Here is a 15774-nt window from a genome sequence, read left to right as displayed (position 1 = left end):
GACTCAGAGACATACAGGAAGAGATGCCGAACAGAGAGTGGCTCAAAGGAGTAGTCCCAGTGTCTTGGAGGCTTTTTCTGTCAGTTATCAAAGGCTTGAGAACATTCCTGCAACTACAAGAGGGAAACAAGGCCAGAGGGCCTTCCTCCTAAACCCAGAGTCTCTTTTCCCCCACTCTGCTTTCAGAAATAACAGAACACTGATTCTAGGGCTTCAAGAATGCAGGTCATGGGGTCTGCTGACAGGTACTGCTCCAAATGCCTCATCCTCCATCGAGTACGTCATCACTGCGGCTGGGATCCTAGATGCACACCTTACTGTGTGTGACCCTGAGCAAGTCTCCACCCCTCCAAGTCCAACTTGCCTCAGCTGTAAAGTGGGATAACAAATGCTACTTCTGAAGGGATCTTGTGAAGATTGTAAATAATGTCTGTAAAGCACCTAACCATCTCCGACATACAGTAGGCGCTACAAACATTAGCTATTATTATCAGCAGTGGCATTCCAAATACCAAAATTGGGTTCATTTTATTCAAACACACAAGCTTTATGCTTTGCTAATTACTTGCTTTGTAAATCAGCTCTGTTTTGCTTTTAAAAATGTAGTATTGAAAAACAGAAGAGATGATGGGGTAGTTTTACACCTTAGCTATCAAGACTCAGCCAGGTTATTAGCTCAAATTCGTCTCCTATGTAGGTAGCCCCTACCTCTTACTTCACTAAGATATTAAGCTTGGTTAGAAAATAATAAGCCACAATGTTACACTATGATGTGGCACTGTCAAGCAAAAAGTCAATTTTCTGAATATAAGCCCAAGAAACAAATATCAGCATGATTCATCCCAAAAAAACAAAAAATAAATATATAATCTTCCACAGGGTATAAAGTTAGCCAAACAGGTACCCTCATTTAATTGTATCTGTTTAATCTTTTATCAGTTTAAGGAGGAAAAAAAAAAGTATATTTTAAGACATGAAGTTCTGAGCAAACCCAGAATTAAAAGCAACAACTTCCAGAGTACAGCCGTTAGTGATAACAAAGCCACTGTAACCCCTTTCATTTCCTATATTTACACTTTTAAACAGACCTCAAGGTCACAAAGACAACCCCGAGTCACTTTAAGAATCAACAAAAGTATGTTTTCTGAACAGAACGGAGGCAGAAAAAGGTAGTGCTGTATTTTAAAAATCATTTCCACATTTTAAATCATTGTTTTTTGGTCAAATCATCAGTTAATCAGAATATGAAATTAATTAGAACTATTTCCCCTCCAAATCCTGTTAAGCAATAAGATTAATGTATTCTTAGAAAGCTTTGGAATCATGCCAAATTATTTTCCTTCCTAGAAGCAGCGTCCAGAGGCAAATGGGGAACTTACTCAGACTTGCCGTCAGGGATTCTAAGTCTGCGATGAGGCCTGGAAGCTGCTGAAGCTGCTGCTGCAGGTCCCGGAGGCTCGCCTGCTTCTTCTCCCAGTGCGCGGAGAGCATGACCACCTCACTGTCCACCCGCTGTAACATGGAAGGGGAGGGTCAGCCAACGACTGCAGACACAGAGGTCAGACGGGCGTAATGAGAGCCAGCCCGTGTTATCTTTAAAAACCCTTCTACTGGGGTACAGACAACACGATACTCTGAGGAGACTGGCGTTGTTTTCTTTCTTAGAAAAGAACCACCTTAATATCCAGTGCAGAAAAACCTCAAATTACGGGTTGCATCAGTGCATCTTAACCCAGGAAAGAGAAAGTTCAGCCATGACCTTAGAAGTCACTTCTAACTACCTGTTTCTAAGTAAACCATGTTATTTGCATAATTCAAATCTAGAAAAAATAAAACAGAAAACAACCACTAACAACTGAAAAGAAAACAAACAAAAACAAACCCCAGACATAATGAATGGGTAATTATTTGCCTTACAAAAGGACTTCTTTTGAAAGAAAAGTTCCCTAATGCATTTAGATTATACTATGATTCAGCTTCCATTTAAACAGGAACGTTCACTGAATAAAGAAAGATAAATGGTACTTGTATACGAAGGAATCCCTGAGGCAACTGAACAATTTCAGAAAAAAAGGAGAAAAGGATTTATACTAACAAATTCAGAAGTGTAACGTCCCTAATAGCAGGGATATCAGATGCTAGGCTAGCCTAATATAATTCTGACTTCTTTTCCAGAAGACTTAAAGAAAATAACAGACAGCGGTTTCTCCCAGAGAGTTTTGTTTTGGTCCCAACATGGTGAGAGGGGAAAGTGCCTGCGATAAGATTTAGAAGGAGCATAGAGAGGTCATCTTTTGAAAACATCACTAGTGATGAGTAAGAACTGTGGAAGATTCCCGCATTTTGTACAATAAAGACTGTAAAATTCATTATAAAGCAAAAGGAAGTACATCTGAACTTCATCTGTAAAATATTAAGTTTTAATATAAAAGAGTTCACAGTTAAGTTATATAAAAAAGGGACAATTTACACAACCCATGATGAAGATTCTTCAAGAGTTGAAATACAAATACAACTGATTTTTACTGTATCTCACTAAGGAAAGACCTTTCAGAGGAATAAAAATATCAAAATAAGAAACAAAATTATTTGCAGTGGTGCCAGACTGTTTTAGCTTCTACATTTTGATATTCCAGGAATTCACAACATTGAATTAAAAACAATAGAGAGATGAAAAAGCTGCCCTGTTTCCTCACTTTATCCCCACCTCACACCTCCCCCCGTTGTCAGTCAGTCCACGCTGTAGCGGTAACACACACAGTCTCACACACGAGTGCTACTCCAGGGGCATGATTGTCACGTCTGCATGCTTAGAAATGCCTGTGCCAGCCAGCTCTGTAAAGACCCCAGAGAGCAGTTTAAAAAGTACTGAGCATTGCTAACAGATTAGTGTGGCTAATACAGCGTCTGTGTGATGCAACAGTAAGAAAATTAGGGCTTGAAATAAGAACCCCTACCCATAGGATTCATCTGTAATATCCAACAAGCTCCTACTGAACACCTGCTCTTTGCCTGGCTCTGTTTCAGGCACTGAAGATACTGTGGTGAACAAAAAAGGAAAAAAAAACAAACTGTGCTTTAGTTTGGAGTAGGTCTCACAAATGCTCTAAGCCTCAGTTTTCAAACACTAATGAAAGAAAAAATAATTTCCTGTATCACAGGGCTGACGATGATAAAAGGTATTTTTCCTGGTATACGGCATATCTTTTAAAAAGTTTGTTAAATCTCAATTGCAGTGGTTAATTGTGCTAATAATTTGAAAGATCTAGAATAAACAATTTTTAGATATATTACTGAAAAGTAAAATGAAACATAAATATTAAAACTTAAGTAGAGTATATTCATGCCTTCCACAAAATTCAAAATCATATTCTGTATACAGAATATAAGAAGTATACATAAAAAAATCTATCAAAATACATTCAAATATTAATTTAAAAGAAAGGGATGTTGAATGGATTCTCCAAAATCATTATCAACAATTATGTAATAATAAAGGATTTTGAGCATTTTCTATGTGCCAGGCCCTATGTTAAGCAATTTACATTAAACACATAGCAACTTTGTAAACAGAGCAATATTCCTACATTCATTTTATAGAAGAAGAAACTGAGGTGCAGTGAAGACAAGTCATTTTCTCACGGGCCACACAGGACCCAGATTCAACCCCAGGAATCTGACATGTAAGCCGACGCCCTTAATCAATCTTCTAGGGACTGTGTATGCAGGGACACAAAAGTAAGAAAGTGAAAAGTAGAGAAAGAAAAGGTTCTGAGAAACTGTACTTTAGCTTTACTTAATAAGGAAGGAGCCATCTTCAGAAGGCCAATTTTTCTCCTCCAAGTAAACAATTCTGAATAAATCTAGATTTAACACCAGAAAATCAAGTTTAAGTAGCAAGACAAACGCACAGTTTGGGCTTGTTCCCAAAGTTACAAATCATCCCAAAAGTCCTTCTGGTGGACACTGAAGTTAGGAGAACAAAGAAAAGGCTGGGACCCAAATGATTTTCAAAATGGGTAATATTTGGGTAATAAAACAATATAAAAACTGTTTTATATTTGTATAAAACAGTTCAGCAATTTGGGGGAATGCTTCCCGGATAGCTCAGTTGGTAAAGAATCCGTCTGCAATGAGGGTGACCTGGGTTCGATCCCTGGGTTGTAAAGACCCTCTGGCTTTAAGGGAAAGGCTACCCACTCCAGTATTCTGGCCTGGAGAATTCCATGGATGAGTCCACGTGGTTGCAAATAGTCAGATACAACTCATCAACTTTCACTTTCACTTAGTTCATGTGAGTTTCAAACAACTCTGTTTGCTAAGCAGGGTAAATGGTGTTATACCATTTTATGTGAGTCAACTAGAAACAGACTCTATTTATCTGCCCAAGGTCAAAACATATTACTGCAGAAACTAGGCATTTCCACACCCAGTTCAGTCAACTCCCCACCACAAGCAGAAGAGATCCAAGCTGGAATCCAAAGAGAACCTGAAGCATGCCTGATTTAACCAGCTTACACACCAAGCTGTTAAAGCATGAGTCTTAAAAGAGTTCAATCTGAAGGCAAGCAAGTATTTCACAACAATAAAAAGTATAAGCAAATGATGCACTGGAAGTCTAACTTTAGAAAGTTACCCTCAGAATCTAACCCCTAAGTCACAATCAATTTATGTGTTTATTTACATACTAAGTGAGGGAAAAACAAAGAACTTGTAAAAACAAAAAAATCTTGTAGAAAAAGTCTAGACAACAAAGCTACATTGAACAAACTGTTTGCTAAAGCAACATCGCTCTGAATTTTAAGACTATAAATAAGAATTAGCTTTAAAGTAGTTAAGTATAAAATAACTTATCAAAGAAGACTGAATTATCCTTAAGTATACTTGCCCTGGCAGATTGACATTGACTAAAGGCCACTAAAGACACATGAGCATGGCCTGACAAAATACACAATAAAAGTTTATCAAAGATACACATTTTAAAAGTTTACATATGTCTCAACAATACGTCAGAGAAATTTAAAATAAATTTTCATTTTTCAGTCTGAGAACTATATTTCTGGAAACCAATAACGGCACTTTTGATAAGACAGGGGTCTAACAATAAAAAAGTACACAACTATGAAAATATTATATATTTCCCCCCATATAATAAATTCAGCCAACAGAACTTCCAGGAAATTCATTCTCCAACATATTTTATTATGAAATCTTCCTACAATCAAAAGAGCAACTATTGTTAAAGCTCCTCTACAGGATACAGTCTTCACTGAACATTGTGGGATTCATCCATATTGATACATGGAGGTGTTGTGGTTCACTAATTTTCACTGCTGCATAGCATTTGATCTTTTTTGGAGCATTTCCATGAACAGGGACGAAACCCGGGCCCCCTGCACTGGGAGCGTGGAGTCAGCCACTGGGCCACCAGGGAAGTCCCTGATCCTATAAATAATAATTTACTCCACAGAGGGACTGTGGGACTGTCTAAAGTTTCAACAAAACCCTACTATAAATGTTCTGGAACAAATCTGGTGCACAGAGGCAATTTTCACAAATTAGGTTCCAATACGTCCCAGGTATTGAGCTCCTCACTGCACACTTCCCCCTCACCCCCCCACCCGCCCAGTGGCTCAACCCGGCTGGAGTAAGTAGACCTCCCCCAGCCTAGCCACCTCTGACTTCAAGTTCTCTCATCTATTTGTCACACATACCAATGTTATCCAAGGAGGTGTGAGACATACAACATCACAGGGCAAAGCTGGGGACACAATGCTACAGAAATCTCCCTAGGGGTAGAACTGTTGTTTCGAAAGCTTTGTGGAATTTCAATTTTTACTTCATGCCAGCTCATTTTTCTAATGTCACTGTGCCAATCGATTTATACTCCTTAGTTCTAGCTGTTCCCCATCATGCTGCCGGGGAAGGGAAAACTGTCATCAGCGAGTAATGACTGTCTGCACAGAAAATTCAAGGCTTCTTAAATGCTTGATAATCTAATGAGTGTAAATCTGAGGTTTTAATTTGTATTTCCTTGCCTTCGAATTGATTTTAAACATGTTTTCACATCTACTGGCCACTCATGCTTTTTGTTCAGGGTAATGCCTGGTCATACCTCTCCCGCACTTTTTAATGGGTGTGCAGAGGTTTTTCATATTTTTTGAACACTAGTCCTCTGTTTTGTGAACTGCTTAACTTTTTCATGGTGCTGCTTGATGAACAGAAGATTTGATAAAAATTACCAATGTTTCATGGTTGGTGTTTATGATGCCTTGTTAAAGAAACCTTTCTCTGCCCTGAGATCTTAGCTTTTCCACTATTTTCTAAAAAATGTAGTTTTCCCTTTCACATTTAAATCTGATGAAGCCAAAATCTGAACCAAGATCTTCAGCTTTTATTCAACACTATATTGGAAGTTCTACCCACTATAAAAAGAGATGAGGAAATGAAAAGACTGGTAGGTTTTTGTTTCTTCCCTCCCATCTTCACAAAACTCCCATCCCAGATGCAAGTGATCAGAATAAGATGATTTAGTAAGATGACTGACTATGAAATCAAAGTACTCCAAGTCAAACACTGCCGGTTTTGGCAGCTATTAGGACGAAAGGTACCATCTATTAAAAACTTGCTAAAATGGTTTACTCTAAATTAATTTTATTGAATGTATTTTCTGCATCTGATGATCATATATTTTTCTCTTAATTTGTTAACATGGTCAACTGCATATAAAAGATTTTCTAATGTCAAGCCAATCTTTCAGTCCTGGAATAAACTTTTTTTTTTTTTTAATGCAAGGCTGGATTTAGTTTGTCAGCACAGCCATATATAGCAGGTTGTTTCCCAGACAGAACACTATTTGTTATCATCCAACATTCACAAAGCAAACACAAAGTTCTGGCTCATATTTATACAGGAAAACTTTACATTTAAGCTTGATATAGATTTTAAAACAATGCGTGAGAAGATTCTCAAATTAAACTTCAAACAACATTGTCAAAATACGAGAATCACAAGACAGTACGAGGAGCCCATCATAAAGGGGAGGCAGGTCCAGCACACTGCGGGTATTGAAGGGTCACATCACTGCACACGAGGCAGCCGGGTGTCAACCAGTGCACATCACAGGTTTGGAGGCAGAAAGCTGTGTCTGAAGCACCTCATGTCCTAACAAACTGCTGCCATCTATAGATGTTTCGCTGGTTTCACGCAGAAATATTTAAGAAAGCTGGTGAAGGGCTTGGGGTTGATATATAACACATTATGACTTTTCCAATTTAGAGTGTGTCAAGTAGGTTCCTTGAGAGAGTGCAGAGAACATCTGATTTCCAGAAACAGGTTGCTAAAGTTAAGTGAGAGCTCATACCTCTATTCTGTTTATAGTTTCTGTATCTGTACTCATGAATGGGACTGGACCCCAATTTCACTTGCTCATGCTTCGCCTGTTGGGGTTCAGGATCACTTATTCTAGCCTTGTGCAATGGGCAGGGCAGCATCCTCTTGTCTCTCTTGGTGCAGGAGTCTGTCTAACACTGAGATGGTGGACTCTCTGAAAGTCTCATAGAGCTCTCCTATATAACTTGGTGGGCCTGGTGTTTTCCTAGTGAAAAGATTAATTATTAACACTGTTTCTTTAGTGGTATAAGATTATTCAGGCTTTGTACTGCTTTTAGAATTAGTTTTAGTAAAAATTTCTGGGCTTCCCCCGTGAGTCACAAAATAAAGAATCTGCCTGCAAGGCAGGAGACCCAGGTTCGATTCCTGGGTTGGGAGAATCGCCTGAAGAAGGGAATGGCTACCCAATCTAGTATTCTTGCCTGGAGAATTCCATGTACAGAGGAGCCTGGAGGGTGGTCTACAGTTCATGGGGTCACAGAGTTGGACATGACTGAGCAACTAAAACTTTAGTAAAAATTTCTAGTGTTTTGCCATTTTGCCTCTGTTTTCAAATGTGCGCTAGAGTTGTTCACAAACTCTTATCTTTTCACTCTCTGCTATAGCTACAGTTATATTCTTTAATCCGTAAAACTATTCATCCTTTTTTCTTAATCAATATCATCAGATAGCTACCCGGAGAAGGCAATGGCAAGCCACTCCAATACTATTGCCTAGAAAATCCCATGGATGGAGGAGCCTGGTAGGCTGCAGTCCGTGGGGTCGCTAAGGGTCAGACACAACTGAGCGACTTTACTTCTACTTTTCACTTTCACGCATCAGAGAAGGAAATGGCAACCCACTCCAGTGTTCTTGCCTGGAGAATCCCAGGGACGGGGGAGCCTGGTGGGCTTCCCTCTATGGGGTCATACAGAGTTGGACACGACTGAAGTGACTTAGCAGCAGCAGCAGCAGATAGCTACCATATTTTATTAGTCTTCTAAGAACTTGTGATTTTGTCTAGCGTCTACTGTATTTTTACATTCTATTTCATTTACTTCTCTCATCTTTTATCATCTCTTTTATTCTTCCTTCATGATTTATTCTGTTCTCAAATTCTTAAGTTAGATTAGCTCATTGACTTTTAGTCTATTTTTCATCTATAAAATTTCCCTCTAAGTAGTTTTTGACAACTTACACAATATGCATGTAGTAATTATTGAGCCATAAACGATGCACAATACACATCTGCAAACATAAATTTGGGTTTTTCAAAATTCTTTTCCTATACCAACTTTCAGGGTCATTTGCACCAGAATCACAGAATATTCTGTATGACTTGATTTACATGAAACTGGAGAACTGCTCTCTGTGGCCCAGTACATGGTCAATCTTCAGGTGTTCCAGGTGTGCTTTAAAGAATTTGTTGCCTCCTTTTGCCAACAGGTAGCTTTTCTTTCGGAGAAGGCAATGGCAAGCCACTCCAGTACTCTTGCCTGGAAAATCCCATGGATGGAGGAGCCTGGTAGGCTGCAGTCCATGAGGTCGCTAAGGGTCGGACACAACTGAGAGACTTCACTTTCACTTTTGACTTTCACACATTGGAGAAGGAAATGGCAACCCACTCCAGTGTTCTTGCCTGGAGAATCCCAGGGACGGGGGAGCCTGGTGGGCTTCCGTCTATGGGGGTCACACAGAGTCGGACACGACTGAAGTGACTTAGCAGCAGCAGCAGCAGCTTTTCTTTTCTTTGTTTTTAAAAATGTCCTAAATTAACCTTTCACCAAGAGTATCTAGAGCTTTATGCAGGAGTCTCAGACTCAGTTCCCCATAGACAAAAATCTCCTATCCCAATAAATCTCTAAGACATTTGTTTTACTATTTGAACCCTGCTTCCAAGTTTTGTTTTTTTTCAACCACTCTCATTTCAGTTCCCTGCTGTTTTTGTTTGCTTGTTTTGGCCCTTTAGGACTTCCCTTAATTTTTGTAAGCTTACTGCATTTAAATTAAAAAAAAAAAAATCTATCCAGCATTTAGGGGTTTTACACTTACAGGACTTTTCACAGTATTCAGTCTGCCCTACTGACAGAAACCTATATTCTTCCTTTCCAGTAATTTCTAAGAGAAACACTAATGTCTAAATTTTATCATGTGTATTACCAAGTTCTATGTAACTATTACAGCTTCACTAATTCAGGTAAATGGTAAAGTCAATTTAAATTAAAAGTCAGAATCACAGACGTGTTTTTAGAAAGAAATAAAGTTTGACTGACATCAGTAGCAGAGTATTTGATCTTGGCTAAAAAAGCTTTAAGTATATATACCAAATAATTTTAATTATAGGTCACTTTTATTCATTAGACACTCTGTAGAGCTAGAAAATAGGTTGTTTCTCTAAGAAATTGAGGTTGACTCCTGAGATTTTTACATTTATTTGCTAATAAGCAAATTAATGATTTTAAGTAGACTGAGCAAAGTTAAACTTTTGTCCCCGCCAAAGGAATTCTTAAATAGTGAGTAGAAAGAAATGACATAATTTACATAAAATGCAAAGTTACCAGACCTCAAATTCAAAGCATTATATCTCGATGAACCAAAAGGTCACTTGCGACTCTAGAATAAAAGTTATAAACTCTCTAAGCTAACTAAATTACCTGACTGAGAAATTACAAAAAAGTGCTTTATTTAGAGTACTTCATAATCAACTACAAAATTCACTTTAAGATGTCCTGTCAAACATTTTTAACACAATTATAAATTTAATTTCTTAAAAACAAGCATTTAAGACTGCAAAAGTATATTTTCCCTGTAAGTATAAGATGAGCCAATTCTTTACCTCTCCAGCACTTGCACATTCCTTGGCCCTTCTGTGGAGTGCAGCCCATGTATCTTCATACCTAAGAAAAGTGAAAAAAAAAATTCAAAATAAAATCCACACATTAAAAAATCCTATCTAAAATACAACCTGTGGTCTCAGAAAGGAAAAGCTCAAAAAATAACGGAGACATTCTGCAAACACACAGACATCAACTTGAAGGGGCTTCTAGTTGCCAAATCCAGGACACTGGATTTGGTAGACAAAATAATGGCAGAAATGGGTTAGAGCGATAGATGAAAACCAACAGTCATGAGTTTATAGTGATTTAAATAAACAACCAAATAAATAAATGGGGCAGAAGGGAATACCTCTTCCTTACAGTAGAATTCCAATAAATAATGATAGAAAAAAAAATGAGAAAAATAGAAAATCACCATTTGGTAAGCACAATGAATTATTTCAGGCAAGAACTGTAATAGGTGCTAAAATTAGTGGGTGAAAATATGAAGCGAAACAGGATATTTTCATAAATTCATCATAATATTCATAAGGAATATCAAGGGATCACCAAAATAATCTTGAAAAGAACAAAGTTGGAAGACACACACTTCTTAATTTCAAAACTTACTAGAAAGCTACAATAATCAAAAGTATGGTACTGGCATAATGGGAGACATATAGGCCAATGAAAGAGCCCAGAAATAAACCCTTGCACGTATGGTCAAATAACTTTTGACAAGTGTGCCAAGATCATTAAATGGGGAAAGGATAGTCTTTTCAACAAGTATGCTGGTGCTGGGAAAACTGCATATCCACAGGCAAAAGAATGAAGCTGGACTCTTACTTAACACCATATACAAAAATTAAATAAAAATGGATCAAAAAATCCAAACATAAGATCCAAAACTATAAAATTTTTAGAAGAAAACATGAGCTTCTTGCTGTTAGATTTCGTAATGATTTCTTGGATATAACACCAAAAACATAGGCAACAAAGAAAACAGATAAATTTGGACTTAATCAAAATTAGATACTTTTGTGCATCAAAGAATACAATCAACAGATAAAAGGCAACCAATAAAACGGAAGAAAATATTTACAAATCACATATGTGACAAATGATTAATATCCAGAATATATAGAAAACGCCCAACACTCGACAACAACAAAAACAACCCTATCCAAAAGTAGGCAAAGGACTTGAATAGATATTTCTCTAAAGAAGATATATAAATGGCCAATAAGCACATGAGAAGCTCACCATCATCATCGTTCAGTTCAGTTCAGTTGCTCAGTCGTGTCTGACTCTTTGTGACCCCATGAACCGCAGCACGCCAGGCCTCCCTGTCCATCACCAACTCCCGGTGTCCACCCAAACCCATGTCCATTGTATCAGTGATGCCATCCAACCATCTCATCCTCTGTCGTCCCCTTCTTCTCCTGCCCTCAATCTTTCCCAGCATCAGGGTCTCTTCCAATGAGTCAGCTCTCCGCATCAGGTGGCCAAAGTACTGGAGTTTCAGCTTCAACATCAGTCCCTCCAATGAACACCCACGACTGATCTCCTTTCGGATGAACTGAATCAAAACTACCATGAGACACCACTTCACACCAATGAGAATGGAAAAAAAAAAACCAAAAACTCAGCAAACCCCAAAACAAGATTTGGTGAGAATATGAAGAAATGGCAACTGGAAAAATGTGCACTGCCCTGGTGCCTACAATGCAGGAGACACGGGTTCTATCTCTGGGTTGGGAAGATCCCCTGGAGAAGGAAATAGCAACCCACTCCAGTATTCTTGCCTGAGAATCCCATGGACAGAGGAGCCTGGCGGGCTGCAGTCCATGGGGTGGCAGAGAGTCGGACACGACTGAGCGACTAACACACACAGGCGAATATAAAATAGTGCAGCTGCTCAACAGTATATTGGTTCTTCAAAAAACTAACATACAATTACCATCTGATTCAGCATTTCCTCTTCTGAGGACACACCACCAAAAAACTGAAAGCTGGGTCATAAAGAGATATTTGCACACCCATGTTCACAGCAGCATTATTCACAATAGCCAAAAAATCAAAGCAACTTGTGTCCATTAATGGATGAAGGTATAAGCAAAATATGGCATATTCATACAATAGGATATTATTTATAAAGGAAGGAACTTCCTTTGAATTAGTGCTGATGACAGCAGTGATCACTGTGTAATGTACAGAAATATCAAATAACTATGTTGTGTGCTAGGAACTAACAAAGCATTGTAGGTCAATTATACTTCAAACACAAGCAAGCAAACAAATAGAAAAAGAGATTAGATTTGTGGTTACCAGAGGTGGAGGGACAGGGAATTGAATGAGGGCAGTAAAAAGGTACAAACTTCTAGTTTGTAAGATAAAAGAGTACCAGGGATGTAGTGTACATTATTAATATACTTAACAATACTGGACATTATATATGAAAGTTGGAGAATAAATTCTGAGTTCTCATCACAAGGAAAACATTTTTTTCTTTTTCTTTTTTATCTATATGAGATGGTGAATGCTCACTAAATTCACTGTGGCAATCATCTCATGAAGTAAGTCAAATCCTTATGCAGCAATACCTTAAGCTTACATAGTGGTGTATGTTGATTAACTCTCAATAAAACTGGAAGAAATCAGGAAATTTTTACATTCTACATGGGTGAAACTTGAAAATATATTAAGTGAAATAAGCCAATCACAAAAAGACAAGTACTGCGTGAGTCCACTTACAAAAAGTACCTAAAGTAGTCAAATTTATAGAAAGAGAACGATGGTTGCCAGTGGCAGAGGTTTGCAAGATGAAAAGCCTCTTGGAGACTGGATGTACAACAATGTGCATGCAGTTGACATTACTGGGCTGTACACTTAAAAATGGTTAAGATGGCAAAATTTTATGTTATCGTATTTTACACAGTATTTTAACAATCTAACAAAATTTTATGGGTTAGATATTTAAAATGGTCTCTCCTCCCTCACTAACTAGTTTCAGAGAGAAAATGCTGTGTTTCAGTGCAATGAGCAGACACATTATAGACATGGATGTAGATTTTTCACATAAAGTCCCCAAAAGTACCCCAAAACTACCACGCAGAGAGGTCTACACCTCTGAAATGAGCAACTTTCAATGAAGCTGTTTCAACTAAATCACTAGATTAAAAAAGTTAAAAGATAACATGCAAACAGTATACCACAGATTGATCTGTATTCTACCTCCTTTCAAAATCACTTATGTTCCTCACTCAACAAAAAACAAGCAGGAAATTAATGTCAAATTAAGCACCCAGAGAAGGAAAAAAAAAATGCTCAGATTCAGCAAGCACAAAAAGAAGCTGAATATAAAGCTAGAAAACAGAAAGCAACAGGTAGGCATAGATGATTGTGCCATGACACACGCAGATAAGGCGAAGGAGCGTACCTTCCACTGCACACATGGCTACCAGTTAGCCATCAGATGCCATGTCACTAGATACGGAGCTGCATGTAACAACACGTGCAAACCATATACTTATTTTCATAACAGTTGAGTTTTAGTTTGCTTTAAAGCATAACATTCATGCTTTTAAAGTGCATAATTCACAGCATGTTCAGAGAGTTGGGGCAACTATCACCACTGATTCCAAAACACTTCATCACCCTGAAAGGAAACCCCATATCCATTAGCAGTCATTACTCATTCCCCTCTCTTCTCTGAATCTTGGCAAACACTACCCTTCTGCCTTTTTTGGACATATCGTATCAATAGAACCATACACTATGTGCCTTTTTTGTTCATTCCTTGCATTTAGCGTAATGTTTTTAAGTTTTATAGAAGATGGGCAAGATGTAGTGTGCCTCAGCACTTCATTCCATTCTGTGGCTGAATAATGTTCCATTGTGTGGAGATACCAAATTATTCACCCATCCTTTGATGAATACTTGTGTTGTTTCTACTTTTTGGCTATTATGAATGATATTGCTTTATGAATAATACTGGGCTTCCCCCGTGGCTCAGGTGGTAAAGAATCTGCCTGCCATGCGGGAGACCTGGGTTCGATCCCTGGGTTGGGAAGATCCCCTGGAGGAGGGCCTGGAACCCACTCTAGTATTCTGGCCTGGGGAATCCCCGTGGACAGGGGAGCCTGAATGAAAGATGCTCCTACTGTGCACATTTGTGTGCAAATTTTGACATGAACGTAAGTTTTCAATTCTTTTGGGGCGAAATTGCTGGATCACATGGTAGTTCTACTCTTAACTTTTTGAGAAAACTAACAAACTGTTTTTCACAGCAGCTGTGCCACTTTACATTCCCACCAGAAGAGCATAAGGGTTCTAACTTCTCCGCATCTTTGCCCTCACTTGTTGTTTGTCTTTTGGATTACAGGCATGCTAGTGGGTATGAGTGGTATCTCACCGTGGTTGTGGTTTGCCCTTCCCCTTATGACTAATGATGCTGAGAATGTTTTCATGCGCTTATCTGCCATTTGCCCATCTTTTTTACGGAAATGTCTATTCAAATCATTTGCCTATTTCTTCACTGGGTTGTCTTTTTACTGTTGAGTTATAAAAGTTATTTATAGTCTAGATACAAGTACCTCAAAAGATGTGTAATTTGCAAATATTTTCTCCCCTTCTATGGATTGTTCTTTCCCTTTCTTGATAGTATTCTTTAAAAAGCAAAAGTTTTAAATTTTGATAAAGTCCAATTCATCCTGTTCCCCTTTGTCACTTATGCTTTTGATGTCATCTAAGAAAATCACGTATCTAATATTAACTTGCACATCAACAGAAATGGATTGGAGAAGAAATGGTATAAACTTAAGAATCAAAGTAAGAAAATTATTGAGGACTCACATCCAGAATCAATTTTCTTGCAACAAAGAAACCGCAAACATAATACATGCACATGATAAAGTTGTCGATTAGTAAATATAATAGTGATCAGTATGCTCAAAATCTGAATGGCCTTTGTATTAATCAGTGAAATATAAAAGCCTGTGAAGGACACACTCTCTATGTTAGGTTAAAAATTTAGTTAAGGTGTCTACCTCTAGAATTATAAAATACTTTTAGATAATAGAAGCATAATCTTTTTATTTAAATGAAAACACTTACCTGCTAAGTAATTCTAGTCCAGCAGAGTACTTCGGCAAACATGGAACAGTCCTGCCAAAAGAAACACTTATTTTATTAAAAATTGATGCTGCTTTAGGCCAACTTAAAAAAAAGTTACACATAATAATTTTGATGTTGTCAATCATAATGCAGAATATTTTAAAATCGTTAATGACAACTGATCTAAACTTTTAGAAAAACGTACTACTATTCCAAAGTTGTTGTTTAGTCACTAAGTTGTGTCCGACTCCCTGGCAACCCCATGGACTGTAGCTAACCAGGCTCCTCTGTCCATGGGATTTCCCAGACAAGGATCCTACAGTGGGTTGCCATTTCCCTCTCCAGTGGATCTTCCTGAGCCAGGGATCAAACCTGTGTCTCCTGCTTTGGCAGGCCAGTTCTTTACCACTGAGCCACCGGGAAGCCCCTATTCCAAAGTTAATATACTGTAACATACTATTAGCCATCACTT

At 38.0% G+C, this 15774-nt stretch overlaps 1 protein-coding gene across 2 annotated transcripts in view; it reads right to left on the bottom strand.

Annotated features, from left to right (window-relative positions):
- Positions 1-15774, bottom strand: part of DTNBP1 (dystrobrevin binding protein 1) — a 99544-nt gene that overhangs the window by 71096 nt on the left and 12674 nt on the right. For both annotated transcript variants that reach the window (XM_055406026.2, XM_088831409.1), the window contains exons 3-5: positions 15303-15353; positions 10208-10268; positions 1380-1512 (exon numbers count right to left, since the gene is read on the bottom strand). In XM_055406026.2, the coding sequence (XP_055262001.2) occupies positions 1380-1512; positions 10208-10268; positions 15303-15353 (245 nt within the window). The remainder of the gene's footprint in view (positions 1-1379; positions 1513-10207; positions 10269-15302; positions 15354-15774) is intronic.

This window comes from Moschus berezovskii, chromosome 23, assembly GCF_049115385.1.
Source record: "Moschus berezovskii isolate FMDL1 chromosome 23, NW_MosBer_1.0, whole genome shotgun sequence".
NCBI lineage: Eukaryota > Metazoa > Chordata > Mammalia > Artiodactyla > Moschidae > Moschus > Moschus berezovskii.
The sequence above is the reverse complement of the archived record's forward strand: the minus strand, read 5'-3'. Positions and strand labels throughout refer to the sequence as shown.